Source organism: Anopheles gambiae, chromosome 2 (assembly GCF_943734735.2).
Source record: "Anopheles gambiae chromosome 2, idAnoGambNW_F1_1, whole genome shotgun sequence".
Taxonomy (NCBI): Eukaryota; Metazoa; Arthropoda; class Insecta; order Diptera; family Culicidae; genus Anopheles; species Anopheles gambiae.
Genome location: NC_064601.1, coordinates 99,280,509 through 99,307,131, shown reverse-complemented (window position 1 = coordinate 99,307,131; position 26,623 = coordinate 99,280,509). Strand labels below are relative to the sequence as shown.

Here is a 26,623-nt window from a genome sequence, read left to right as displayed (position 1 = left end):
GTGCAGCCATTTTCGTCCAATAATTGTACAAATGTGCCTTTCAACAAAGAAACATGATATGGGAAAATAATCTCTCTTTTCTTATTAAACAGTGCAACATAGCAAGGGTCTTCAAACTTTTCACTTCGTGGACCGCATTGCTTCAAAAATATCGTTTTTGAGGACCATTTTGACGCCACCTTTAGCTAATAGCCGAGCGTTTATATCTCCTTTTAATGAGAAAAACAAAAGGATGTATCACAATTGTACAACTTACTTTTATTGGAGCTATGTTTTGCAATCATAATATAGCTTCATAACTTTTATGAACTAGTAGACAATATACTGCTTATACAGCTTATATAGCAAATATCCTTAGTGTCAAATACGTTCTGTTTTTGAATAGTTTACTATAAAAGACGGTATTATTACTAAAATTTTCTCAACCATATTACTTAAAAACATATACTTGAGGCAGACATTTATAAACACCCAAAATTAATCAATAATAACCATCGCACCTGCATTGTTTCGTCGTGAGTTTGTTCGTTTGTTGTTATTTATTTACATTATGTACAAAATGGTTCTCCTTCTCCCACCCAATCATCATCCCCCAAATGGTCTTCCAATCACCATTCGCATCGTACTAACTCATCCGGTCGCGATGATTGTACAGCACACTCAGCGGCACCAGCGTACCGTACAGCAGCTTCGTCAGCGCGCTAAGCCACGGTCCCCGGTTGGAGCTGCTCAGCTCTTGCGCTTCCTCACCTGCAAACGCAACGAGAAGAGCGGGTAAAGAGCGAGCAACGGCGAGCGCATTAAAAATAGCCCCAACGCACTGGCGCCAGCGAACGTCGCGGCCCCCGTCCCACCTACCGTCTAGTATGTGGACAATCGTGCTGGCGCTCGGGTACAGCTCCGGGGCGCAGGTGTAGTTGCCAGCGTCATCGAACTCGGCGCTCCGTATCAGATGGTACGAGGTGATGCTGTTCAGGGAGGATCGGCCACGCTTTCGCAGCGACTCGTAGGCAACGATCTGCAAAAAAAGGGAAAGGCAGGGGCAGCATTAGCTAGGGTTTGCAGGGTTGGACAACTGGGTGCACCCGGAGGCAGACAGAGAGCGGGACAGCGGTATACGCACATCCTTTTGATGGTACCACACGATGTGGCTCGGCCGCCGGTCGTAGTTGTGGTTAACGATGCAGGTGAGATTGACGTTCTGTCCCTTGTAGCCGTACACGATCGTTCCCTCGAGGATTTGGGTGGTTGTCGTTAGAAAGTGATAGTCTGCAATAGTGCATTATTGATTAATAATTGATTAATGTAGCTTTTCTTCATTCCGGCCAAAGCATCATACCGTTCACTCGATCTGCGTACATCCGATTGTAGGCATCTCCCGCCGCTTTGCCCTCCAATTGTTCACCGGAGGATGGCGGAATGTCGTAAAGTATGTCGTCCTGCCGTCGAACAAGCTGCGACTCATCTGTTAAAGCAGAGACGGAAATAAATTAAATAAGAAAAAGAGTCAGATTTATGATAATGATTATGTTTTTTTCTTTTATTTCCATCCCAGGCATGTTCTGAGATGATCGATCGGTTCACGGTTTGCTCCAGTCACGGGGGCCAAATTCAATGTTTGCGAAAACCATTTGTCATCCCGCCAGGTCGTTAGTTGTCCAAATTAAAGAAATTAAAAATAAATTAAGTACGAAGCGAAACGTGGCACACTTTCCGCGTCGGTTTTTGGAATGAAAAGCGTGGTGCGATGGTCACAATCTTGTCCCATCTCTCCGGGGAGCAGGCGGATGGCGCAGCTAAACGCTGACAGACTCGATTGGTCTGGTGAAACATTAAATGAGGCATAATTTATTGGAGTGACGATTTTTAGAAGGTGATTTAATGCTTCCGATGCACAACCGACACAGTGTGTGAGCAGAGCAAAATGTTAGAATCTTTGTCACTGCCTTCATCATCATTTGTGTGGGTGGGTTTCTGCTAAAACATATCAACGGTTTTCCTTTTTTTGTTTTGTTTATTTGATTGCCCCTAACCTAACGTACCGGAGGAGAGCGTGCGGTTTTATCCGCATGTGTCAACGGCGATGTAAATTAACCGTTTAATAAGCCCGAACAGCACATTTATAAAGCTGCGTGTGTCAAAATAAAGTGTCTCGAGATCGAACAGGGGGTGGGGCGGTATTGCATTATAAATGACACGGCACTGTTAGGTGTTTGAGGTTGAGTGGTTTTGTTTGTCCAACAGTGTTGACGGCGCACTCCATAGTAGTCGCTGCCAGTCCCTTCTAGTCCCTTTTAGCACACGTAAACAACTACACGCCGAATAGGATCATTCCATGTTAAACACCTTGTTGCCATGCTGCCTCGTGGGAGATTCTAACTTTGTGATTGATAAATTTAACAGAGAAAAGGGCGGCTAATTCCACCCTAGCGTCAGCACGTCACGCTTATTGTGCTGAAATGTCCTATTCCGGATCTGCATTGACGTCAATTAGCACGTGTAATCGTTGTAAGTTTGTACGACTAGCTAGAATTTACAACCGTTTCGAAACGAATGGTTCTTAAAATAATCATGATTGGAACTTCGGAACGCATTTTGTTACATTTGCACCATCACTTTTGGGGGGTGGGGAAATCTGTTACCTTTGCTGAGGTATTTGTACTTAATTAGAATTGATTTAAGGTTTCAGGTGAATTGGTTGGAAATTGGATACACTTCTAGGATTCCTGTTTATCTTTCGACCATACAAGATATTCAGGAAGGCGGAAGGCATTTTATAATTGTAGTCTCGTTATTTTATTCATAGGATCTACCGATTCCAGTAAACGCAGAATGAGTGCTTTGGATCGATTAATAAAGACAAATCTTTGCTTATTATTTTATAGCAGGAATTTTCATTTATAATTCTCACAAACAGATCCAATCTCGAGGCAATTCTACAAATTCTTGTTGAGAAATTCCTTGTCAGTATTGATCGTAAAAAACTTTAGTCTTTACTTCAATGTTACCAAATTCAATAATAACAATTCAAAAATTGTTCATTTACACCAATTTGATTCAAATTTTTCTTTCTTCTATTACCTGTGAATGGAAGGTCATACTACCTTCGTATTATTTTGATATTTTATGAGCAACTTTAGTGTTTGTCCTCATGTTTAAGTGGTTCCTTTGCATGAATTTGACCTAATATAAGTATTTTGGACCTAAAAGGGGGTCGTTATGCACGCTAAAACACGGTATTATACGATGCATGGGCCTGAGGTTCGCTTCCAATACGAGATGCGCCTTTTTCAAACGACAATATCACATGGTTGGTCATTCTATTGAACAACTTATGTAGTGTGAATACCGTCACATGTACATCAAATAGTTTTCAAGTGGAAAATAGTAAACGAACCATTGTTTTTTATACCTTAAGGTGAAGATTTGCGCTCAAATGGAAGTTTTCAAAAACACACAAATCCAACTCGTCCGACAGGTTAGACAGGTCAAGAATAAAACTGACATCAGTTCGTAAAAGTATTCGCTGCAGGATCTTAGTATTTATCAACCTATTCTTTGGTTTTGTTTCTTATCTTGCTTACCGCCGGGGCCACGTTCAACAGTAGTCTTGAAATGTATTCCGCTTGTCTAAATTACACACTGCTGGCGCAACAGACCTGTATCTGTTGCGCACTTCTCAAGACCGATCGCGAAATCGAATGTCAACAGCACTTGAATGATTACTATTTGACGTTGACAAATAGGCTTGCTGTCAGTGGTCGTCAAACGCGCAATTGTGTGTAAAATTATGTACAAAAAAAGTCGCATTACTGCCTGAGAGATTGATAATTTTTAAGGGCATTTATGCGACATTAATTCAACTTTTATTTAAAATTGTAAAAAAACAAAAACTTTTTGTAACCACTTGCCGACCACTGAACGCGCGTCAAGCGTCTTTGTAAAGTCTAATCGCGCCTGTTGATACAGTGAATATAGTGACCAGCAGTAGTTTGCCTTTCTTCCGTGCATTTAATCATTTAAAAATACGTTCCGTTTTACATTTCGCTCCAGTTTCGCTAGCATTTGCCTTCACGAAATGCATTAAGATGCAACGTTTCCCCGGGGGAGCGGACAAACGCATACCGTTTCGTTGCCGTTTGTTTACAAACTTCTACGGCTTGCGTCCATTTGCTCGGGCCAGTTCGAAGCCCCGGAGGCCTGTTTATTGATGATCTCGCAAACCTCCAAGGGCCGGCCGTAGACGGCGTAATGTGCAAATGTGTCCGTTTGTTAGGTGAAAACGTTAAACCAAATAACGCGCCCGATTGTGTTTGCAATAAGTGTACAGTTTATGGCTGACAGAGAGGAGAATGATCAGGGCAGGCCGGGTCGAGTGTGATGGATGATGTTCGCATCAGTTGCAAGTGTACCGTGGAGTTTCGTGCAGTTTCGAAGGAGTTTTCCAACTCGCGCTGACGGACGAGAGTACGCACACAACACATTTCAATTTAATTTGAGGCTGTTTTTTTTGCTGAAAATTGTAGCGAATCTGCACGCACGTTTCTGTGGCTTGTGTGCCAGCGGAAGTTTGGCGCCCGGCAATGTTCCGTCTAGCTGTGTCTGTGTGTGGCCCTGCCAGTGTCTAACGATTTGCAACGATCATGTCTAGTGTCTAGTGTGTGTCCAATCGCCGTAATTTAGTGTCGAGTGTCAAGTGTTTATTTATGAATCCCACACGCACACACACATGAACCCGTTGGCCCTTTTTAGCGCCAGTGTGCATCCGGAAAGCGTCACGAATCGATTCGCTCCCTGCAGCGTCCTTCCCCCCCATTTCCTCTGTGTACCGCAGGAAGGGTGGCCCCAATTTACAAAGGTAATTGAATAAAAACAAATAGCTGAAAACAGCAATTACGATAAATTATACGGCCGATTGATGCTTTACGCAACAGTTCATGCCTAACTGGCTAGACAGTACGCAGCATGATCTATGTTTGCGTGTTGGCTAACCGACAGGGGGACCCAACCTACCGAGCACAATCAGGTAGAGCTGCAGGCTCTTCACCGGCATGGTCGATATCTGGCACTCGTAGATGTCGGTGTCCTTCCGGCGCGTCCGTCTCAGCTTCAGCGTCCACTCGGCCGTCTGGTCGTTGTACAGCGCCTGAAACCGCTCGTCCGACGTGAACGTGTCCGCGTTGATGGCCAGTATGTGCAGATCATGATGGCGCACCCAGGAGATGCTGTACTTGGCCAGATTTTCCACCCGGCACGTAAGGAATGCGGTTTCGCCTTCCCGCACCGTCACGTTGCGGGAAACGCTCAGATCGAACTGCGGTTCGGCCCACTGGTGGTCCGCGGTGGCGTAGTAGCGCCGGGTGGACGTGCTCCAGGGGCCCGTTTCGTACCAGGCATTGGTGGTGCCTGCGGAGAGGGGAGGAGAGAGAGGTGGAATTTTGACAATTATATTTCTTGAAATCGCTTGCAATTAGGTTATTGATGCGTGATTGTTAGTACTTTCTGAGCAGCTAGAGTTTGGGATGGGTTTTTTAAGGGCGGGTAAAGAGTTTGTTCCTTTTCAAGGTATTTCCAATAAAGATGTAAAGTAAAACAGTAAATACTCCTTACTGTTGATTTGTTGTAAGCATAGATGAGTCGTATTGAGATAAAGCGAAATTATCCAGATGATGAAATGAAATGAAATTGAATGAAATTCGTTTTAAAGAAATACAGCAAACCATCATCATTCTTATTCAATTTTCACCCAAAAACAGTCTAGTATCACCAAAAATAATAATTAAACTAATAATTGAAATTGTATTATTTTTTATTTATTTTTGACGGTAATAGACGGTGTTTCATAAGCTTTTTATTCTACAACGTTCTTCTCCTCAGAACAGAAAATAATGCATTAGTCTTTAAATATACTGTTGTTAATGTAAGCTTGATAACAAATTAGGTCCCAATAATTCAATAAAACCTTAGCCTATATACGTCAACCTTATAATACGCTGCGTATGGGTTCAAAAATCTCGTTTGGATTGACCTGCCAGCCTTCTGTTTTAGTTATATAAATCGGGCACAGATAGCAAATTACATCTGTGGCTTAGGCAGGTCTTCACCGACTATAACTGTTGTGCAATATAAGAAGAATAAACAAGATGGATTCATAATTTTCTTAGCATACAGCATACGGATGAATATCTTTAATGGCATTTAAGGCCACAAATTACAATATTTACACATATTTGTCACAAGTCATTTAAACCAAATATATTTTGATGTTATGGCAAAATGCCTTTGAACCTAAATGTGCGAAATATCTTTGATGTACTCTTCATCAACCGGTGTCTAATGTCCTCCAATAGAGAAGAGATGCTACTTGATTACTACGCTACTTGAAATCACAATTGTAGTGCAGGTCGTTGCTTGAGTTGCCTTAGCAACGCATGATGCTGCTCCGTCTAACTAGTTTCAATTACTAACTCTTCTCTTAAGATTGCAACCACTCATCCAACTCGCAGCAGAGCAGACAGACGTAGCGCGATCAAGGTTGCTGTCAAGCATCCGCTACGGCAAAGAATAATGGGGTGCCGGTAACTAGAGATTAAACATTTGACTTTTAACACTCACACTGCACACTCAGCACAGAGAGTGGGAATGGGAACAGAAACCTTCGAAATTGCACTCAGGTGTAAAAAACCTGAGCACACGAAGGTGGGGGAAGGTGGGCAAAGGCAGTGAAGCACGCAACAGGGAGTTGTTTAATTTGACGGTCCCGTGCATTTTAATGGTGTGTTAACTCGCGCTCCCGACACTGTGTGTGTGCGCCGTGCCTTAAAAAGTAAGACGGCATAGTTCACAAGAGTTGCGTATTGCTGCGTCCCATCCATCTTGGCATGTCGGTCGGTCGGTCCCGGTTCCCGGTCATCGGATAGAACCAATTACCGAAACATCTTCGCGTTGTGGCGCACCTCTGGCGGAGGAGATTGGAGTGGTCCGGATGGAGACAAAGGGCAGACAGACGCATATTTTACGCACATTAAGCAGTTCGGGTTGTTTGTTGTGCTCTTTCTTCGTTTAGGCGTGTGTGTGTGTTTGTTGGCCCTTTTGTTGTTGGCGTTGTTGTTGTTGTTGTAACCGATGTCTTAAACCATCAAGTTTGCCGTTTGATCGCCGCGGCACGGCAGGTCTAATGGGTGTCTATTTTAAGCCCGAACCCCGCCGCTCCGTCTAATCAGTGTGTATGAAACATTTATTTCATACCCGCCGTGTCGTCGCATCGCTGCTTGTGCAGCTGGTACAGAAATATGCTACAGCAAAGAGAGAAAGTAACCATCTTCAACTGCAAAAAAAAAAAAACAGGCAGACATCGTATCGTAATGTTCTATTTTTAACCCAAATTTATTAGCGTGAAATTTCTTGCATTGTTGGATCACATCCTCCGCGTGATTGTACATTTGCGGTGACACGCTTTTTCTTCCTGTTTTCTAATAAGCATTATCAAACGAATACGAATCGTGAACCAGTTTGAGCTTAGTATGGGTGTCTCGCCACCATGTGCTCGAAGTGATTGTGATTGCAGCTCGTTAGCTTTAACGGTAATGCGGCCCTGGTGCGAAATATAATATCTACGCAGCGTTTCACCCGCTGTCACTTCCGCCCGGTGGTGGAATTTTCTTTGCAAACTGGCTCGTTGGTTTGTGTTGTTCGGTTTGCTTAAACTGTGGTTGAGTGCGTGTAATATGACAAGGTGACGGAATTTTATCTCGTTGTGGGTTTTTATAATACCACGCTTGGTTGACTTGATCCTTTGAGCAAGTAACTGCAGGTCTTAATAGATCGAGGTCTCGAAAAATAAATTCAAATGTATGTATTTTGTTTCAAGAGAATTTATGTTGAACTGATCGACCAAAAAGATGCAAGTATTTGTTGCAATAAAGAGTGATCATTCTTCATTTAGATAGTGTTTTTGTATCTTTTGTAAATGTTTGAATATACACCGTAATTGGTAACTGATAGTCTCTATTCGTCTCTGGCAACTGTCTGTAAACAGTCATCTACGCAAATTTTGGTACTAATTGTGGGTTTAGTTTAGGCATTTGAAACATTTATCTTATTTGTGTGCTTGCTTTCTAATAATAATTAATATTTTCAATTGATTTATCTCAAATTATGAGAAAACGAGAGGAATTATCAATAAATCGTTTCGAGACAATCAGAACACTTTTGATTGTTTTGCGAAAACTAGTTAATTTTGCCAGGTTACAGGGCTGTGCAATTGACTTTCTGACATCCTTGTTGCACTACAGATTACGTCGAAATTAATGGCAAATGAGGTACTTATGATGATGCCTTAAGAGATCTAAAACCAAAACCAAAGCTATACTGGTCCTGACACCAATACATCACCTATTCTGGTTCAAAACTGCACATGACCGAATGCCGGTATGGGACTTGATACTGAACCTATACCGGTCCAGGAACCGATCATAAACCCATACTAGTCCATGAACTGATTATGAACTCATACCTGTCCTGCAACATAAGGAGGAAACCATTCCTGTTTTGGAACCGACCATAAACCCATACCGGTACTGGAACTAACACTGAACACATACCTTGAACCTGTCATGAACCACAACCGGTCTTGGAACATATAATGAACCCATACCGGAACTGATACCTATCATGAATCCATACCGGTCCTCCGACCATATCGGACACCGATCATGAAGCCATATCGGCCCTGGAACCGATCATGAACCCATACCGGTCTTAGTACCGATAATGAACCCATACTGGTCTTAGTACCGTTAATGAACCCATACCGTTGGTGGAACCTATCACGAACTCATATCTGTTTTGAAACCGATCATGAACCTGTACCAGTCCTTGAACTGCTCATGAACCAAGCTCCTGATTTCATTTATTTTCTGAATCAGTCAACCTGGAACTGTTTCGGATTAGGATTCGGAACGATATTTGAACCCGATACCCGGTTTGTCTTTGGAATTCGGTTCGAGATTGGAATCGATACAATTACAGCTGCAGTCGACAAACCATAACGTGTAGTAAATGTGCAGCGTAGGAATAGTGTAGGAATTAGCGTAAGAAATAGCATAGGAAATATCTTAGGAAATAGTGTAGGAATTAGCGTAGCAAATTTAGTAGAATTTGTAGAAGTTGTAAATTTAGTAGAATTGATGCTTTAGTAGAATTGATAGAAAACTCAGACCGGTTGGCAATTACAGTTATTTATAATTAATAAATATGAAGAAGGCTTGTTTTTGTGTTTGTATATCATATTTCCAGGCATGTCCGATATGTTTTAAGTGTCCCAGTAAACATTGAAATTATTGAATTTGATTGGTTAGCAAACATTGGAAAAGATCTTTTATGAAAAAAAAAATCATGAGTTCTGTAGGATTGGGAAAATATTGCCGCTTTTGTAAAGTCCTCACAAGCTTTTCCATCGCACATTTCTTAAAGCCTTTTGGATCCTTTAAAGCCTACAACAAATTGGCTTACCGTATACAACCTGTGACAAATCTCACCTCTATTGTTTCTACCTACCAATAAAGTCTGGCACCTCGCATGGCTCAATGCGTACTGCGAATCCGATCCGCAAAACAAAATCCTCCCAAGGATTGCCAAGGTGTAAAACAAACTCACGTCCGCAACCAACAGACGAAATGCACACTCAAACACATCCTGATTTCCAGCTTGCGCGTTTTATTGATATGGGTCGATGGGGTTAAACACATACTGGCACAAACGCACGCACGCACGACGCAAACATCCACTGCGGGAAGTTTAAACGCTTGTTTGCCCACGTCTCGGAGGCACAGGTCTGCGTGCGGCAATAGTCATGAAACTGTCACCGACCGTCGCGGTGCGTGCGGTTTTTGGCTGCTGCTGCGTGCGTTTCGGAAAATTTATGGCAATCCATTTTCTTCCACGCGTAGCCCGGCGCTTACGGGTACGGAATCCTCCACAAGCGATAGGGATTTGTGTTCCAGCGGCGCCACGGCACCACGTTGCTGCTGAGCGAGATACGCGCGCGTGGTAACCGGGGTTAAAGTAAATTAATTAAAGGCATTGTTGTGCTTTGTAACGAAACAATGGCATGTTTTCACGGTGTACCCAGACTGGTGAGGTGAAATTCGGGGCTTCGGTTCGGTCTCTTCTACGTGACATTGGATGCTGAGGTCGATTAATTGAGGTTAAATGCGTACTGTTAAAGGCGACGCTTGAGCTTTTGCACGAATGGTTGAAGTGTTGCAGATAAAAAAAACAATGTAACCCTGTAATGTATTTCTGCGGCACCAGAAAGGTTGAAGCTGGCTATAATTCCCATCAATTTACCTTATATCAGCCTCGTCGTAAGTGATGAATTTCACAGCAGAGCCTATTTACCATTCTTGTGGTTTATTCAAATTGAATTAATCAATCACCATGCAAACTACTTAGCGAACTGTAGACCTTGAGTAGTGTCAAAAGTAGCACAATACCTATTATGAATGGGAACATTTTGATTGAAGCCTGAGGTTATAATTATAAGGTTAATCACTTAGCAAGAATCGTGCAGGCAATCAGCAAGTTATTTCTGTTTCATTTAATTTGGGAATTTAATTTCCAATGTGCAATTAGATGCTAGAATTTTATGTATGTATATGAAGATATCACAATTCGTATTACTAACCGTGTAATTTGTGCCTCTTTATCTCTTGGATGTAATTTGGGAGCAATAAACAAACAAAATATAGTTTTACATCCAGAAAACACTCATGACTGATAGTCACAACAGTAGCCGATGCCGTGACCAGGATTCGAACCTGGGTTACTACGGCCACAACGTAGGGTCCTAACCACTAGACGATCACGGCTGCAGATGTTTTGTTAAACTGTTAGCAATTCAACGTTATTTTGTGTGCTCAACCGCATCAAAAATGGGTTGAAATCGAGCCACACGATCACGATTTAGTTGAGGTGAAAGTACAGCGAACGATTCACAGCAAGAAGCGCATACGCCCTTGCCAAAAGCAAAACGCGATAAAGTGAATGCACCAAAGAGGTCTTTGCTGCTATGGAGTGTTCATTTAACGTTGGTTGGTTGGTTGGTAAATCACAATTAATTTAGGCATTAAAATAATTTCATTTGAGTAATAAGGTTATCATTAACTCATCAAAAAAGAGCTCAGAAATCATCAAACTCTTTACTTGGATAAATTATATCTTTTGCAAAGCGACATAAGAAGTAACATAAAATCGATTATGCTATGAGAAGTGGAAAAATTGATACACAATCGCTAACATTCATAGTTGAGATTCTTATGTTTGTTTCCGCCCGGGATCGAACCGGGGGCCTTCCGCGTGTTAGGCGGATGTGATAACCACTACACCACGGAAACAGTTGAAATGTGGCTTTAAGATTCGGTCCTTGAGCTACATATTTTTGAAGGCAAATGAATAATATGATATAGAATAATGATAAAAATTGTTGATAGGAGTAAAAGTATCATTTTCCTATCATTTGAGTAGACTTATATGTTAAAAAAAGCTTAAACCATGCATAAAATTGCTGATTTTGGTTCATAACTCGCTGCCTTCCAATGGTGGAACTTCATAAATCGCACCAATCCACTGCTATACGCTCAGTACACAGTGCAAGGTGTGTTAGCGATTTTGAGCGTCAAATCACCACCGACACCTAGTACTATTCCCGTACGTACAAAATACCATACAGCTGGGTGTTGTATTGTCATGCACGAACTGCATTTGCCAACAGCAGCGCGTTTGTTTGTTTCGCGTAAGCCAACTGCTACTGCTTGCCACCACCAAGGGTCACATGCAGCTGGGTAGCGCCAACGCGTCAATCAACCCAACCCAGAACCTGCACCTGGCCCTGATTGTATCTACTCTCGCCTGCCTTCCTGGTCGATCCGATGTGTATGCGTCATACACGGTTAGTTTGCGTCTGAAACGCTGATAGAGCGCAACATTCACTAGCACTGTCACTCTAGCAAGGAAAGGAACGCTTGTTTCTAGTCGGGTTTTGATATACACTTTTATAGAAGCATAAATAGCGCCCGTATGATTTACGGGTAAGTTAAAGTGGGTGATCATCGGTACACACCGCCCTACACGACGTTTAGGGTGTTTTGTGTGCTCACTCGCGCACGGATGGTTAGTAATGATATATGATTTTTTTATCTGCCTGTTTTTTACGCTTGCTCCCGGCGACGTTCGCTAACACGCACTCTCACGATCGCTATCATTGGTTTTTGGGTGTTTGCGGGATGTCCCTTTCGCGGTGTCCCAAACAACGTCCCATTCGGACGCGAGCATCATTAATCTTCACTAGGCGGTGACTTTTTGCCTGACCGCGTGATGGCGTAATTGTATTGGATCGAACTGCGTTGCTTCCCTTCATCGCGTGGTGGTGGTGTTAGGTGTGTACGTTGCCACACAATTCGTGCGAAATCACTCGAAAATTCGTCAAGATTGGGAACGCACGGTGGAAGACTATTTTGGTGGGGTTTCGTCAAAACAACAAGTCGAGCTGACCACAGCACGGTAACACGTTGGGTAAGGAGCACTAGAAACAATGCGCAGCCCCATGCGCTGGCCGGTGGTGTTCGAATGTCGAAACCCACCTTCCCCCCCCCCCCCCAAAATCCTTCCACCCACATAGATCCGTGTGTTTGAGGGAACTGAATTAAATGGTTGTTTTACGTTTTGCGCTTGTTATTTTTGCATCAATTTCTACCGTAAGGTATCGTTGGGTGTGTTTTTTTCCGTTGAAAAATACCAACACTTCAGGTTGATTGAAAGTGTTTTTACTGACGGTGGTGACGGCGTGGCGGCTTGTTTTGTGAAATAACTAAGATTTTTTGGTTCCCCTTTTTTCCCGCTGTAGCGTCACGCCGCTACATGTTTTCTATGGCAAAGGAAGTCCTTAAAGGAGGAAAAACAACCTGTTTGCTTTTTTTGCAAACTTGCGTATAATGTTGTGAAGGTTTCTTCTCATTTTTTTCAATTTATATCTTGTTTCCAAACTCTAGAAAAAAGCCTTATTTACACTTCAATCTCTTCTGTGACGCAATAAGCCAAAAGTCATTTTAGCCGTTTTTTTTCCGTTGCCTTGTTATGATTACGAGAACAAAAGCAACAAACATGGCCACTTTAATTTGGTGAGATTGTATTGTTCAATGCTCAGCCGATGGGGCACGCCGATGGGTGAAGTGGACAGTCGAAAGGAAATAGCATCAAAATGGGACAACATCATGAAAGGCAATTGAGGTCCGTGTGATCGCACCCTTTCGGAATGCGATCACGAATACCTCCTCTTACGCTTTCCCCGCATGTGCCGTGGTTCTTGTGCGTGGTGTGAAAAGCACCAGCGCTGGCAGCTGATGATTAAGTCACGTTTTTGTAAAATCACAATCGAAAATAGCTTCCCCTTAGGGAATTTCGCTCCTTACGCTGCTGCTGCACCCAATCCCAGGCGGTGCTGCGGTTTCGGTGTTGAAATTTCATTTTTATTGCGCTCAAGTGTTTTGGGCGCCTGGGAACGGGCGGGGATTGGTGATATTGGGTTGCGACGAAGGATGTACAAGAGTGGGGGCACCATATTAAGAGCCAAAATTGCACCCCGTAATGGAAACGCGTGCTCCGGTGCTCGACCACGTGATGGGATTAAACGCATCGCAGTCGCAAAACTGGTGGCGCTTGCCTGTTCGTTTGCTGGCGCACTCCGGAGGACACTTTTCCAGACCCTTCCCCGGCGGGGTGTGAACAGATTTATGTGGCTTCATGTTGCCTGTACATAAATTTGCTTTCAAAACCACATACAGCGCGCGGGTTGCGGGAGGGCGGCCGCTCGGTTGTATTACATTTATGTGCTTTTCCGTTCCGTTGCTGTGGTTCGTGGTGTTGTGTGGGCTGGGAGATAGTAGATGACTGATTGATTTAATGAGCTGGTTTCGGCATCAGGAGGGCCATACCGACAGTCTGTGGGGCTTCCAGTTTTTGTAGGTGCGTTTTAAGGTATAAATTTGGTGTGCACTGTGCGGTGGCGTGTCAATTGCACTGTCCGGGGGTGTGTGTGTCGTGAGCGGGGAAAGTGAAATTGGGATGTAATTCGACTAATTAAAATGTGTGATATTTGGTGCATGCGAGGTCAAAATTGCTCGCGAAACGGTAAATAATGGTGCATTATGATTCGGTTTAACGTTGCACCTGAATGGATGGGCTTGAATTTCGAATTAGATTTTGTTGTTAATTGGAGTTAGATGAAGGTACTTAATAAATCAGTGTGAAATGGATTGTTAAAATATGTTAAAAATTCCCAGCGGTCGGCAAAAGCGCGAAACTCCTTAAAAATACTTCTAGATTTTCACACCCAATGATGTGATGGCTCTATGAAATGTACTTAGAGAAATGATTCGCCATCTAGGCAACAAAAAGCCGCTCCTACGCTGTAGTTTGATGATTACTGACATATCTTAACGGACAATGTCTACTGAAAAATCTGTCTGTTTGTGTGAGAAGTGTATTCGATCATTTCGATGGATGAACTTGGAATCACATTAAGCAGGGCCCAGATGTTGTTTAGTCATACGATCTACGAACATGTCCATAATGAGTTCAAATCTCGTTACAAGTTTAGTCGGATAGGGTGTAACACAGTGTTAACCAGTGCTGCAAAATGTCATGAGTATCACAAGATTTTCACCAACGAAAACAATGAACATAACCGTGGTAGCTTTGCTGATAGTCAAAAAAAGTGCGTCATGACTTGCTGAATGACATGAGGACATGTTAATTCTTGAGTCCAACGCGATACTCTGACTGACAAGCTTAGCTTAATGCCGGCGCAAGCATAATCATGATTTTTTCTGGCTGTGAACCGTGCTGCCAAATGCCACTGTTTCAGTCATCAACACTCATGACTGAAACGAAGCTCAAATCAGATCACGTACACAACTGAGATGATCAGTGACGATACTCAAACAGTTGGAGAATTAATGGTGACTTTTAGTGTAGCACCCAACTCTTGGTCACTCACTTGGTCACGACATTTTTGTCGGCGATAATCACGACATTACTGGAATATACTTGGCGCGTGGGCTCTAGCAACAAAATGAGCATGCTTTCTCCCTCTATCTGTTTTGATTATCTGTCGGGTCAAACAGAGCGAGAAAACATGCTCATTTTGTTTCTTGGAACCACTCACACGCACCGCATATCTCCCATGACCATCGCGATGATCACCGACTGAAAATGTCACGACCAAGTGACTGACCAAGAGTTGGTTGCACACAATGTCACCAAGCATGTGATGGTCGCACCAACTGTTTGAGGCTCGCCTCTGTACATCACAGTAGAGCTCGTGAAGCTGATATTGTTTCAGCCGGAATTTGTCATGACTATGTCAGTGACATTTTGCAAAATTAATCACAGCAAAAAGTCGTGAAATAGTGACAGACCAAGCGATGGTCGCAAACATGTCATGAGCATGTATTAGTCACACCAACCGTTCTGAGTATCATCTCTGATTATCACAATTGAGTACGTGACGTTGATATGGATTTTGTTTCAGTCAGATTTTTTTATGACATCGACAGTGACATTTTGCAGCACTGGTGTTAACTAATATAAAGAAGAGAAGTTACCCATTTAATGGTCATGGAGATGTCAAGTGCCGTAGAAGAATTGGATATTAGATGTATTAAAGAATGAATTACATCGATTAAAGAATGAATTAGATCTATTCAAGAATGTCTTTATTTGGAGATTGTAGTGATTCTACAGCCTGTAGTGATTCTTTAGCCGGTCTCGTAGTACAGTCGTCAACTAGTACGACTTAACAACATGCCCGTCATGGGTTCAAGCCCCCAAATGAACCGTGCCGCCATACGTAGGACTGACTATCCTGCTATGGGGGGATCAATAAGTCACTGAAAGCCAAGCCCACAAGTGGTACAGCCAGGCCTTGACCGACAAAGGTTGTTGAGCCAAAAGAAGAAGAAGAAGAAGAAGTGATTCTCAGTAATTTGTAATTCTTAGCATTTGAGAAAGATATTGCTGAAATCATTTTTATAGAATAAAACATCAACAATCAATCATCTTGAACAGGAACTTAGCTTCAAATCGTTTGTATCACTTAAGTTTGACTGTTTTACGCGCACGAAGTGTTTCATAAAAAAAATACTGGAAATGATTTTTATGATGCGAATCTCCTCACTTAGCGGTGGACGCATTGCTTTATCATGTGAAGTTTTGACCGACAAATAGGTGAAAATTAGCTTTAAATGCGTTAGCGACTAGACAATTGACGCAATATTGTCCCTGTTGACGAAGACCGGTGTAAACATCTGGTGTAAAAAATCGCTCCCCCCCGCCAAGATAAGAAATGATTCAAAACGATTGAACCGGTCAAACGAGTGGAAAAATTTAAATGTTCCATCCATCATATATACTGCACTGTCCGATTAGTGATAGTACTTGATTGATCATTTCGCCCGCACACCATTAGCATTGAGCGCAACACTCGGTCAGTGCCGCTATCATTACAGCCTGATACTTGTGCTTGATCACCGTTGTGGTTCAGTCAATTATAGCGTTTATTGAGTTGTTGCTGCGTTGAGTGATGTGGCATGCAGTTGTGACGGCGATGACGCCATCCATAAGGAAACAGCGAACGATATGTCAAGCCAGCTTAGAGCATTCTAGCTTCGATATGGGCCCTTTCCTACTTGCTGTGAGAAATAGGGCGAAGTTTACTGGAACACTGGATGCTTATCAGGCGAAACAAAATCATTGAAAACAACAAAACCCGATCACTTTGCTATCTTGTGGTGAAATCATTGTGTTTTTATGCTGCAATCAATGGTACTGCGCGTTTACCTAGCTTAATTTGGGGAAGTCTATTTTAATCTCACTCCCCATCATACTTCACTAAAAACCAAAAGAAAAGCGTCCCTTTTTTTGCTAGGTCGTCGTAAACTCACCGAAAATGCAGAGCAGTATAATAAGCATCACGTGCTCATTTAGTGCGGCAGGTGTTAAATATAATAAAACGAGAAGCTTCCTAGGTCTCTTTTTCGGTCCCGCACATACACACACACAGCACTCCCACAGTCGCCACAGATCATATGAAAGAGTGGTTGCGTCAACGTACGATCCGCTTTGGTGATTATCGTTGATCCCGTGGCACTGGCCCGTGAGCAATTATTTCACATGGTCACATAATTTTCACGTTGAATTTCCATCCAAAAGCACAGACACACGCACACGCTTACACACGTTAAATTGGTATTAAATGCTGTGAAAATGGCCCACTCTCTTGTCGCTACTGTCGCGGTTTCGCCGAAAATGCTCTCGTGTTTCGAGAGTTAATGGTTGCACGGGGCTCCTCTTGGGACGATCCCGTATACAACTTGACCGTAAGTCACGCGGCCTATGCGGGTGTAGTACGATACGGCACGACACTTTTGCACAAATTGCAGTTACACTAGCACTAGCACGACTGGGAGCCTGTATGCACACTGGTATATGCACTGCACTGACCAGCCCGACCCGCTGGGACTGGCATTTCCACCGAAGCAACACACGTTTCACACGTTGTTTTTGTTTACTGGCTAAGTGTGGGGTAATTAATTAATTGACACATAATTAGATAGACGGTGCACTGGCACGAACAAACGATGCAGCGGAAAACACGAAACTCTAGAACATTATCACTCGCTAGGCTTATCAGCAGTGGGGCGTAGTGTAAGTAAGTGTGTCGGCGAGTCACTTTACTCTGTCAGCGGCAATCAACGGCACGCTAAACTTTTGCCACACGTCCTTGCACTTGGACTCCTTTTAGAGGCACGGGAATAGTGGGAAAGAAGTAGTTATGTAAGGAGGTAAAACTAGGTTACGAGCCATATCCGACTTTCCGTGAAGGTTGATAACTAGTTGGATGAACTGCCGAACTGCTGTCCGAACGGGATGGGTACAGTTGGCAATGGGAACACAAATTTACGCGCACAAACTTTGCATCGGGGCACTTAATTGAAGACAAACATGGCGATTGAACACGATGTTCCTTTGGGCGATGAAAGGTAACGGGAGGATGCTCATTAACACCCAGTAACGGTCGAACGATGGAAGCGTGTGGAGCTGCAAACCTTCACCACTGCTTTGCACAGACTTCGTTCCACTTGTTGTTGCGCTCGTGTCCTTACACTGTGCCCCTTTATTTTCTCTCGCTATCTCGGGCGTGTTTGTCTCACCGCTGACGATGAACTGACACCGTCGAGCTCGTTCTCGATACTGGACCCGGCCTATGATCGCGCCCGTACGATCCCGTGATCCTGCCAAGCGATGATTTGGCGCTGGCGAATAAAGAAAAAAAAAAACTCGCTCTCTTTAGCTCTCTTTAGATCTCTCTCTCTGGTGCGCCCGTTTTTGACGTTTGTGCACTAAATATAGCTTGGCATGCGGTGCTCGAGTACCGTCCCGAAGACTGATGCGCGCTTAAAGATGCCGCGCGTTGGCCAAGAACATTCTAACCTGTTGTCGTTGGCGTGGACGCGTCTTCGTCGCTTTGTTACGCACCATCGCGTGCTCTTTGCCGTTTTGCGATTATGACAAGACGCTAAGATTGAGTGCTCGTGCGGGTTGGGTTCGAGTGGCAAATTCGTGCAACAGGGCATCTCAAGATGGGGCACTGGGCCATCCCCGGGTTTGTGTGTACCACTCTTTCTCGGGGTAAAATTTTAAAAACAACACATTCATAACGTTTGTTGATCCATCGGAATGACAGGAGCGCATCGGGGGTGACAGCGTACGCTAAACCGGTCCGCTGGTGAGCTAGGTCGCTTTGCTCGCGCCGCACCCGCGTGAAGATCAATGTCATGTGAGTTATTCTTAAGCGGGGCAGAAAATAGTTTCCCACACCACAAAGAATTTAATTGTCGTGCATCAACCTGATCGTGCTGTTGCTTTCTAAATCATCACTCACGTGTGTGTGTGTTGCTGGTTGGGCTGATTGGTGACAAATAAAGATTGCTTGGTACGGTTTGTTTACACTGCGTTTGTTTTATTAAGGATGAAACGAGGAGGGCAAAAAGAAGAAAACCAAGAAAGAAAAAAAATAAGTAGAAAATAATAATCTTGAGAAGAATTAGAATTAAGATTCCAATGAAATGGAATAAAATCGTAAAGAATTTTTAAGAAATAGAATATCGTGCTTTAAAAGATCTTTAAAAAACATTTGACGTTTTAAACGGTTTTCCTGTTTACAGCAGAGATTTGTGATGTTATAATACATCGTCTCATTTTTCGTGAGATTTCGAGTTAATACAAGTAAGGAAAAATAATATAGGATCCCTGTACGTATAAACTTATGTACTTTTACTATGGTTTATGCGTTCCCGAAGGTTTCGCGCAACTCGAATATCCGCGTAAGTCGAATATTACTTTTTTATTGATAGGGGAAGGTAGGTAAAGACGGACACTGCGGGTAAGATGGACACTTCTCATAAATGCATGACAAAGGTAATTTTCGAAAAAATCAACAATGCAGCATCCTAACTTAAAGTTAAACAACACATTTGAGAACATTTTTGGCATAATATATGCAAAATTGGTTAAACCCACGAACAAAATAAATTTTCAATCGTGTGCATCCTTGTGGATCTAATTTGGTTACTGCAGATCTTAAGCTCTACATCTTGTATTGTTTATATTTCCGGAAGTTTTATTTCATGAATGAGTTGTCGTGATCATTAATGAAAAAACTGGCGAATGAACGAGAATGAAAGCAATAAAAAATATTGTTTTCTAGTGGTTTAAACATCCTGACACCAAAGCGGGAAAGACGGACACTTTGTTGTGGGGAAAGATGGACACCGAATTTATTGATTTATTTTACTTCTTATATCAATTGGCGATGAATAGATTTCTTCAAATACCTTAAATAAGGGTTTTCCGAAGCTATAAACCAATCAGCAACTAGAGAATGTATTGAAATAAGTGAGAAATGAAACACCGGTCAAAATAGTAGTCATTCGTTATGCTATTACTCGCTCGACGCTGATAAGGCGCTTCACGAAATCCAATATCTTTTCACGACTTGGACAACTTTAAGCAATAAAAAGATGAGGCATTGATATAACATCGTTCAGGAATAGATGAGAAATTCTATGGGATTACAAATAACAATTATTGAATAGAATATGGCTTAAACTATTAACTAGTCCCTCAAAAAATACTGGGGTCGTGGACAAAAGTCCACGGACAAAAACGAGGAGTAATTTCCTAAAAGGAAGCTCTAGACTGTTGTTCTGTAAGCTGCATTCTGTAAGATGCTGCATTCTACGTTCTATTAGAAGCGCCGCTTACAATTCCTAAATGCATGGCTGAATGAACCGTCGTTGCAATTGGCCTAGAATTTGTTTATGTACGTGCCATGATGTGGAAAGTGATAGGATATGTTAAAATACTATAAACCTCATCAGTTTCCAATGTTTTTATAGGTGTCTATCTTACCCTTCATGGTGTCCATCTTTCCTATATCAGGTGTCCGTCTTACCCGAACATTTCAAAACTGCACGAAAAAAACCATTGATTTCATTCATGAAAAAAAACGCAAAAATCGATGGAAACTTAAAAGTTTCAACACATTTTCAGATAAAACATGAGTGTAAGATAATGTATGCACATTTTCATGGTCGTTCCACTTATATATCCCTAGATTTTTACCATTTCCCTTAACGTGTCCATCTTTACCTACCTTCCCCTAAATACAGTCTGAACTCACTGGTTGAACTTCGATTCCCTGCCAACTATTGAATATGTGCCTTTTAGTTGGTACGTTTTTCCATACAAATAAAAACTGATTTTTCTCTCGGCATGCCATGAGATTTTTGTGAATTTTTCAAAAAACCGGGTTTCCCATACAAACGCATGCTTTTTAATTGAACTGTCAGCCAACTATCGAGCTTTCAACTAAAAAGCATGCCAACTAAAAAGCGTTCAACTGTTGAATTCTGACTGTATTTCCAAAATTCGTTTGATAAATTGGTATTTTGATTAAATTTAATACTGTCGTACACTTTACCATTTCTTTAAGATGCATCGTCCGGAAAATAAGGACATTTAAGTTTTTGGACTGATTAAACATTTTGGCAAATCGTATGTTTATGTATTCTTGCAATTCTTGGAGCAAATTGTATTGATTTGACACATTGATTTGAACTGTCAAGGAAGTGTCGAGAAACGTGTAACTCGGGAACAGGCTGTACAAGGCAAAGACTATGGTTTGCCATGATTTTGGAAACAAAACAAATACGCCACGGTTTATGCTAGTTCAAAGTACTATAAATTGACAATTAATGGTGAATTGTAACAACTGTAATTCCTTGCGATGGTGATTTTTGTTATTGTTCATACGGCTTTCAGCAACAGCTTCATAATGGAATCAGCCTTTATATGAGCCGGCGTATATATAAATTGAATCAACAGAGTGGTCTTAACCAGCATTTGTTTTTAAGTATTACGATCAGATATCCGCAAATTTTATCATCATAAATTATAGTAATCATAAACATTCTGTCCGATGATAGAAATTATAGAAAAAGATATTAATCATGTTAGTCGAAAGGTAAAAACAACGACAAATCATTGCCACAAACTTAGTTATTAACTAAGACCTTTGATTAGTGGCACTACCATGCCGTGATCGATCAAATTCTAGTTGGTTATTTAGTTAGTCAACTTAGTTTAACTTGGTAATTTTAGATATTTTAAACGCAGAAATTTCAGATCATTTATAATACGATTAAGTTTGATATTGTGTTTTCAGAAATAACGGCTTTAAATCCATTATTTGAAATGGCAATCCATAGTTACTTTTGTTCTAATTTTATAATTTGGTTTGATATGTGCTTCTGAGACTACTCATGCAAATTAATTTCCTTCACTTGATTAATACTTACCATTCCGTCTGTTATTTTTCTTCTTCGACCCTACCGTCAACAGACACAACGCACCGGTTCCGAGGAAAAGTTAAACGGTTGCCCCGCAGTAAACATCCCACTGTTGCCAGTGTACACACACACACACTTTCGCAGGGCAAATTCAAACAAAAGCACCCGTACATGGCACGAGTTCAGTTTACCGCGGTAGCCACACCGGTTCCCGTGTATGCCCCCAGCCCCACAGCGGTGCATTGTCATCGCTGGAGATAAGATAAATAGAAGCAGATAATCAGAATCAACAGGTCGGGAGGAAAGGAACGGGCGCGGGTAGATGCGGGCGTAGTAAAAGACCGGCCTTCGCAAAAGCCAGCTGAGCCGAGCCGAACCGGTACTTCGTGCGATGCGTGACCACCGTGAGTGACCGGGAGCGTTCATTCGCTGTTCTGGGGAACTCACGGCATGAACGTACCCCGTTGTGTGTGTGTGAATCAGGACGAATCAGAACAGAAGAGGAATTCTTGATTGTCGTGGGAGGAGATGGGGGTGGGGGGGGTTGTGTCACCTGCCAAACCATTGCTTCTCAAGCACCCACAAGCCCTACGAAACGATCGATCGTACCTACGCCTTTCCCCCCGGTGCCGAGTGCCTCCGTTATCATGCCGGCAAGCTTGCAAGACGTTGAATGGGATGACTCTCAGCTGGAAGTTTGTAGTGGCAGCGGCGACAGCACCACGTTCAGTACTCGTCGGGACGTCAATCGCATCGGATCTCGGTGGTGTACTCGGTGCGCGCGTGCTTGCGTGTGTGTGTGTGGTATTGTGCGTGCGTGTGTGTGTGCTGACGAAATTGCGGCCCTTCCTGCGCCCTAGGGGGTTCTCGGGCCGTGCACGATTGTGCACGCGCTTGCCGCGCCACGCCACAGAGCGAGACGTGCACTCGACGCGTGTACGCGAAGGTTAGGAAAGGTCCCGTCCGGTGTGTGTTTTTCCTCCCGAAAAGTGTGTGTGTGTGTGTGTTTTATTGTGTTTTTGGTTTGGTTCCCTGTTTTTTTTTTGTTAAAGTGATTCCGATTTGCCGGCAGCGTGAGCATGATACGCACGTTGTGGCCGATGTCGACTAAACGTGACAAAACACGGGAGTTTTTGGGGAGCGCAGCGAGAAGAATTAACAAAGCCGTACCGTGTGGACTACGGCAGCTTCGTGGAGGCGCCTGGTGCCTCACGTAGAGTGAGCCCGTTTTTTTCTGGAAGTAAAGTAGCCTCCGGGAACTCCGGGCTGTAGGTTGAAAGCAAGGGAATGAGATGCTGGGTTGGTGGGTTGCGGTCAAGATGTGGGTTGTTAACTTTGTTAACGGTAAGGCTGGACATGGCACCGGGTATACGCGGAGACTGAGTGCGGGAACGGAAGCATTGTCTGTGAAATGGGCATGAGATATGGGCAGGAAGCAGGAAGGTAGAAGTACAGCGTGGAAGTACCTCTCCCTTTCCCTCTGTCTCTTCTGTTCTGTAGATCGTGTAGCGTAGTGCTCGGTTGCGTTTAAATTATTCAAAAGGATAATAATCGTTAGATGAAGAGAAAGCTTTCGGCGTTGACAAAGTGTAGTTCCAAGAGGGGGAGGGTTAGTTGTTTGCTGGTAGGACCTGTGCTGACGCAGAACGTGCACTACATGCCGGCAGCAGTAGCAGTAGCAACTTATGTACTAGCCTCATGCTCTGGTGGTTTTTCCTTGGTGGTTTCCTCTCTCTCTCTCCTTAAGCTCCCAGCAGGAGATTTTTGGGAAGAATTTCGTAAAGATTTGATGAGGAAACGGTTGTGCCGTGGGCCCGTTGCTGAAAAGGGGCGTCATGCGAAAAGGAAGAGGAGAGAGGAGGGGGAGGGGGGAGGGATATATTTGCCTTCTAGATTACATCGCCGTCCCTCAGCCGATCGCCACGACCAGTGCGCGCACACTGTTCGATACTGGGTGATTTTAATGAAGCAGTGAATGTATAAATAATGCCCTCACTAAAATGCAAATCGTGGTGATCGTTCGTGCTCTGGTAGGGGGAGTTTTAGTTTCGGGTGCGCCGTGCTCGATTGTAAATGTGTTTTTTACCTCTCCTTCATTTCCACCCAGTGTGTGTGAACTGGAAGTAGTGTGTACCCATTAGTCATCTTGCTGGATGTGGAGGGAAGGATTTCGTCGAGTGCGCGTTTGTGCGCGCGATGTGTGATTGATGTGCAAGTGTCCAAGGGTGTTTACCAGGTTTGTGAAGGCATTCGGGGTTAAACGTCTGCAGTGTGAGAAAGCGAAAAAGATCTACTGATTGCAGACGAAGTTTGCTCCAACGGGAAAGAAGTGAAAAGAATAAATCATAGTTCAATGTACAAAGTGTATGGGTGGCTGGTGTGTGGAGAGGGATGTGAAGTGATTAGCGCATAATGTAGCATCATATCCGGTCGCCCATCATTGGTGCCCATTCTGGTGCACGCTTTGGTAGAAAAAGAAAGAGAGAGAGAGAGAAAGAGTATTAATGAAAAAGTGTACATTAACACGAAAAATTCATCTGCATACGGATTTGCCTGATCGATGTTGTTGTTCTTGCTGTTTGGGCGTGAGTGTTTTCGGAAGTGATTTTCGGTGGAAAGTTTTTCGACGGCGCCTGTGAAGAGCGAGGGAAAGGTATCGCATGCTTTGTGCTTAAGAAAAGCTTTGAGTGCGCCGGTGCGTGTGTGTGTGTGTGTGCGGTACATTGAAAATCACTCGTTGGATAATGCAGCATCGATGTAAATGTAACGAGGAGCGAAGTGGAGCCGACTTTCATCATAGCTGGCAACTTTGGTTTGGTTTGCGGCTGGTAACGACAGTTTCGACCATCCACCCACAGGTTTCGGCAGATTAATTCGTGGAAAAAGGTTAGTTTCGAAAGGTTAAAGCACGCTTAAATAGTATCGATCGGTTTCCGATTGTTCTGGTTCCCGCTGGCAAATCCGTTCACCTGTGATTAATAACACCTTAAAGAAGAGGGTGCAAAGAATAGCACATGATCGTTTGAATTCGGAATTTACCACGGCACACAAGTGAGCAATTTCGCCCTGCCACGGCAACAAACGAGCAGTTAGAAGTGGCTGGTGTGCTGCACCCTCACTACAATTTACCCAGTGAATTATTACCATCGTGGAAAAGCGAAAGAGGGAATACGGGAATAAGAAAAAGGCTTTCGGTTCCATTCGCTCGAAATGCGAAGGGTCTTAAGACCATTTTCCCACCCGGGATGTCTTAACTCCCGGGAAGGCTTAAGCCGAAAAAAGGGATCCGTTTCGTACCGGTTACTTTCTTGCTATTATTTACTCGGCCTTGGTGCACTTTTTTTGTTTGCTGCTGTGTGCCTTCCCGCGTTGCACAGCGTAGCTCGAGGCATGACATTAACATTCCTCCAGTGTTGTCTTCGGTTAAATATTTTTGCTCGTTCTTGTTGCCGTTGCTGGTGCTGTGTTGCTGCTGCTAGAGGCTGCTAGGGATGTAAGTGCTCCGGACAAAGGTAGCGCATCTTGTTCCTGTATGTGTTTTTTTCCTCGCTTCTTTGCTTATTTCTGTTTCTGCTGCTTTGGTTTCCAAACCGGGCCTTGACGCTCGACATTTACCGGGACCTCCGCTGCTGGGCTGTATTTACTTTACAACAACGACGCGGGGATGCGTCTTACGTCAAGCGTTAAGTACTGCTGCGTAGCATCATCATCATTTGTACGGGGTTTTGGTTGGGCGTGAGGGTTCTCCCTGTTCCGCGATCGCCTGAAGATATCACGGGTAAATCTGGATACGAAAGGCTGAAGATGATTTCTAATTTATATCCCGTGTCGAGCCGCAAGGAGGAAGGGTTCTAGGAGAGGCATGGACAATGTGTTTGAGTTTTCCTGGCTGCTGTTTTGCTTGTCGGACGATTTATTTTAACAGCCTCAACTCTATTGCTGGCTGGCGTGCTAATAAATCAGTTTTACAGCGTACCTTGTCGTGGATTATTTTCCGGGAAATTTATGGAACCAGCAGGGACACTTTATTAAGCTCCTTGTCGAAGAATGGATTTCTTTTTGAGCAAAAGGTTTTATTTGTAATATTTGCATGGGATTTTAGATTTGGGAATTTAATTTAAGGGATTTTTGATATCATTTGATATTAGTTTCGTTTTTAGGTTCTTTAGGATGAACGTTTCGCTTTGCTGTAGTTCTACTGGAAGACTACCTTTGAGGGATTAAGGTTTAATTCATATTTCATTTAGAAAAGTTATTTTTTTAATATGCTGGAATTTATTCATTTTAGCTTACTTAGAGGATGATTATCCGCGGTTTTTATTTGGTTGGGTTTGTTTATTTACTCGATTTAAAATACTTGGGACTTCAATATTTGGCACTTCAATATTTGGGGTTTTATGCCTACCAATGGGATTGACATAAAACTAGATTGGCATGCAAAGGATTTTAAGGTCTTGGAGTTATTAAGGATATCTTTTCGATGTGTTTCAGTTAGGATCACATGATTTATCACAATATTAAAAAGAGAAGTCGGTGTAGTGGTTACTAATTATGCATTAGAAGCAATCGAAATGCATTCAAATCTCATATACAATCTGTTCCCGAATAACGTGGTTCTCGACATACGAAGATTCGGAGATACGTGGTTTTCTAAA

The 26,623-nt window shown here is 43.0% G+C and overlaps 2 protein-coding genes and 2 non-coding genes across 8 annotated transcripts in view; 1 reads left to right on the top strand and 3 right to left on the bottom strand.

The window, feature by feature from the left end:
- Positions 1 to 477: 477 nt before the first annotated feature.
- LOC3290147 (zwei Ig domain protein zig-8) lies at positions 478 to 18,326 on the bottom strand. The gene is made up of 6 exons (XM_061644928.1): positions 17,001 to 18,326; positions 5,014 to 5,406; positions 1,340 to 1,465; positions 1,124 to 1,269; positions 859 to 1,018; positions 478 to 750 (listed from the first exon to the last, which is right to left on the bottom strand). Exons 1-6 carry the CDS (start codon positions 17,026 to 17,028, stop codon positions 626 to 628), a joined length of 978 nt encoding a protein of 325 aa, XP_061500912.1. The 5' UTR covers positions 17,029 to 18,326; the 3' UTR covers positions 478 to 625.
- Positions 3,942 to 26,623, top strand: part of LOC4576494 (potassium voltage-gated channel subfamily KQT member 5) — a 263,147-nt gene continuing 240,465 nt past the window's right edge. Inside the window, exons 1-2 of one of the 5 annotated variants that reach the window (XM_061644922.1) lie at positions 3,942 to 4,276; positions 24,076 to 24,854. The gene's annotated coding sequence lies outside the window, so the exon portion shown is untranslated. Of the gene's footprint in view, positions 4,859 to 22,020; positions 24,855 to 26,623 lie in introns of those variants that run through there. The other 4 variants (XM_061644920.1, XM_061644918.1, XM_061644919.1 and 1 more) reach the window with 4 other exon arrangements.
- Positions 10,800 to 10,871, bottom strand: Trnah-gug (transfer RNA histidin (anticodon GUG)). The gene has a single exon. It is a non-coding gene; the product is annotated as a tRNA-His (tRNA).
- On the bottom strand, positions 11,324 to 11,396 carry Trnav-aac (transfer RNA valine (anticodon AAC)). The gene has a single exon. It is a non-coding gene; the product is annotated as a tRNA-Val (tRNA).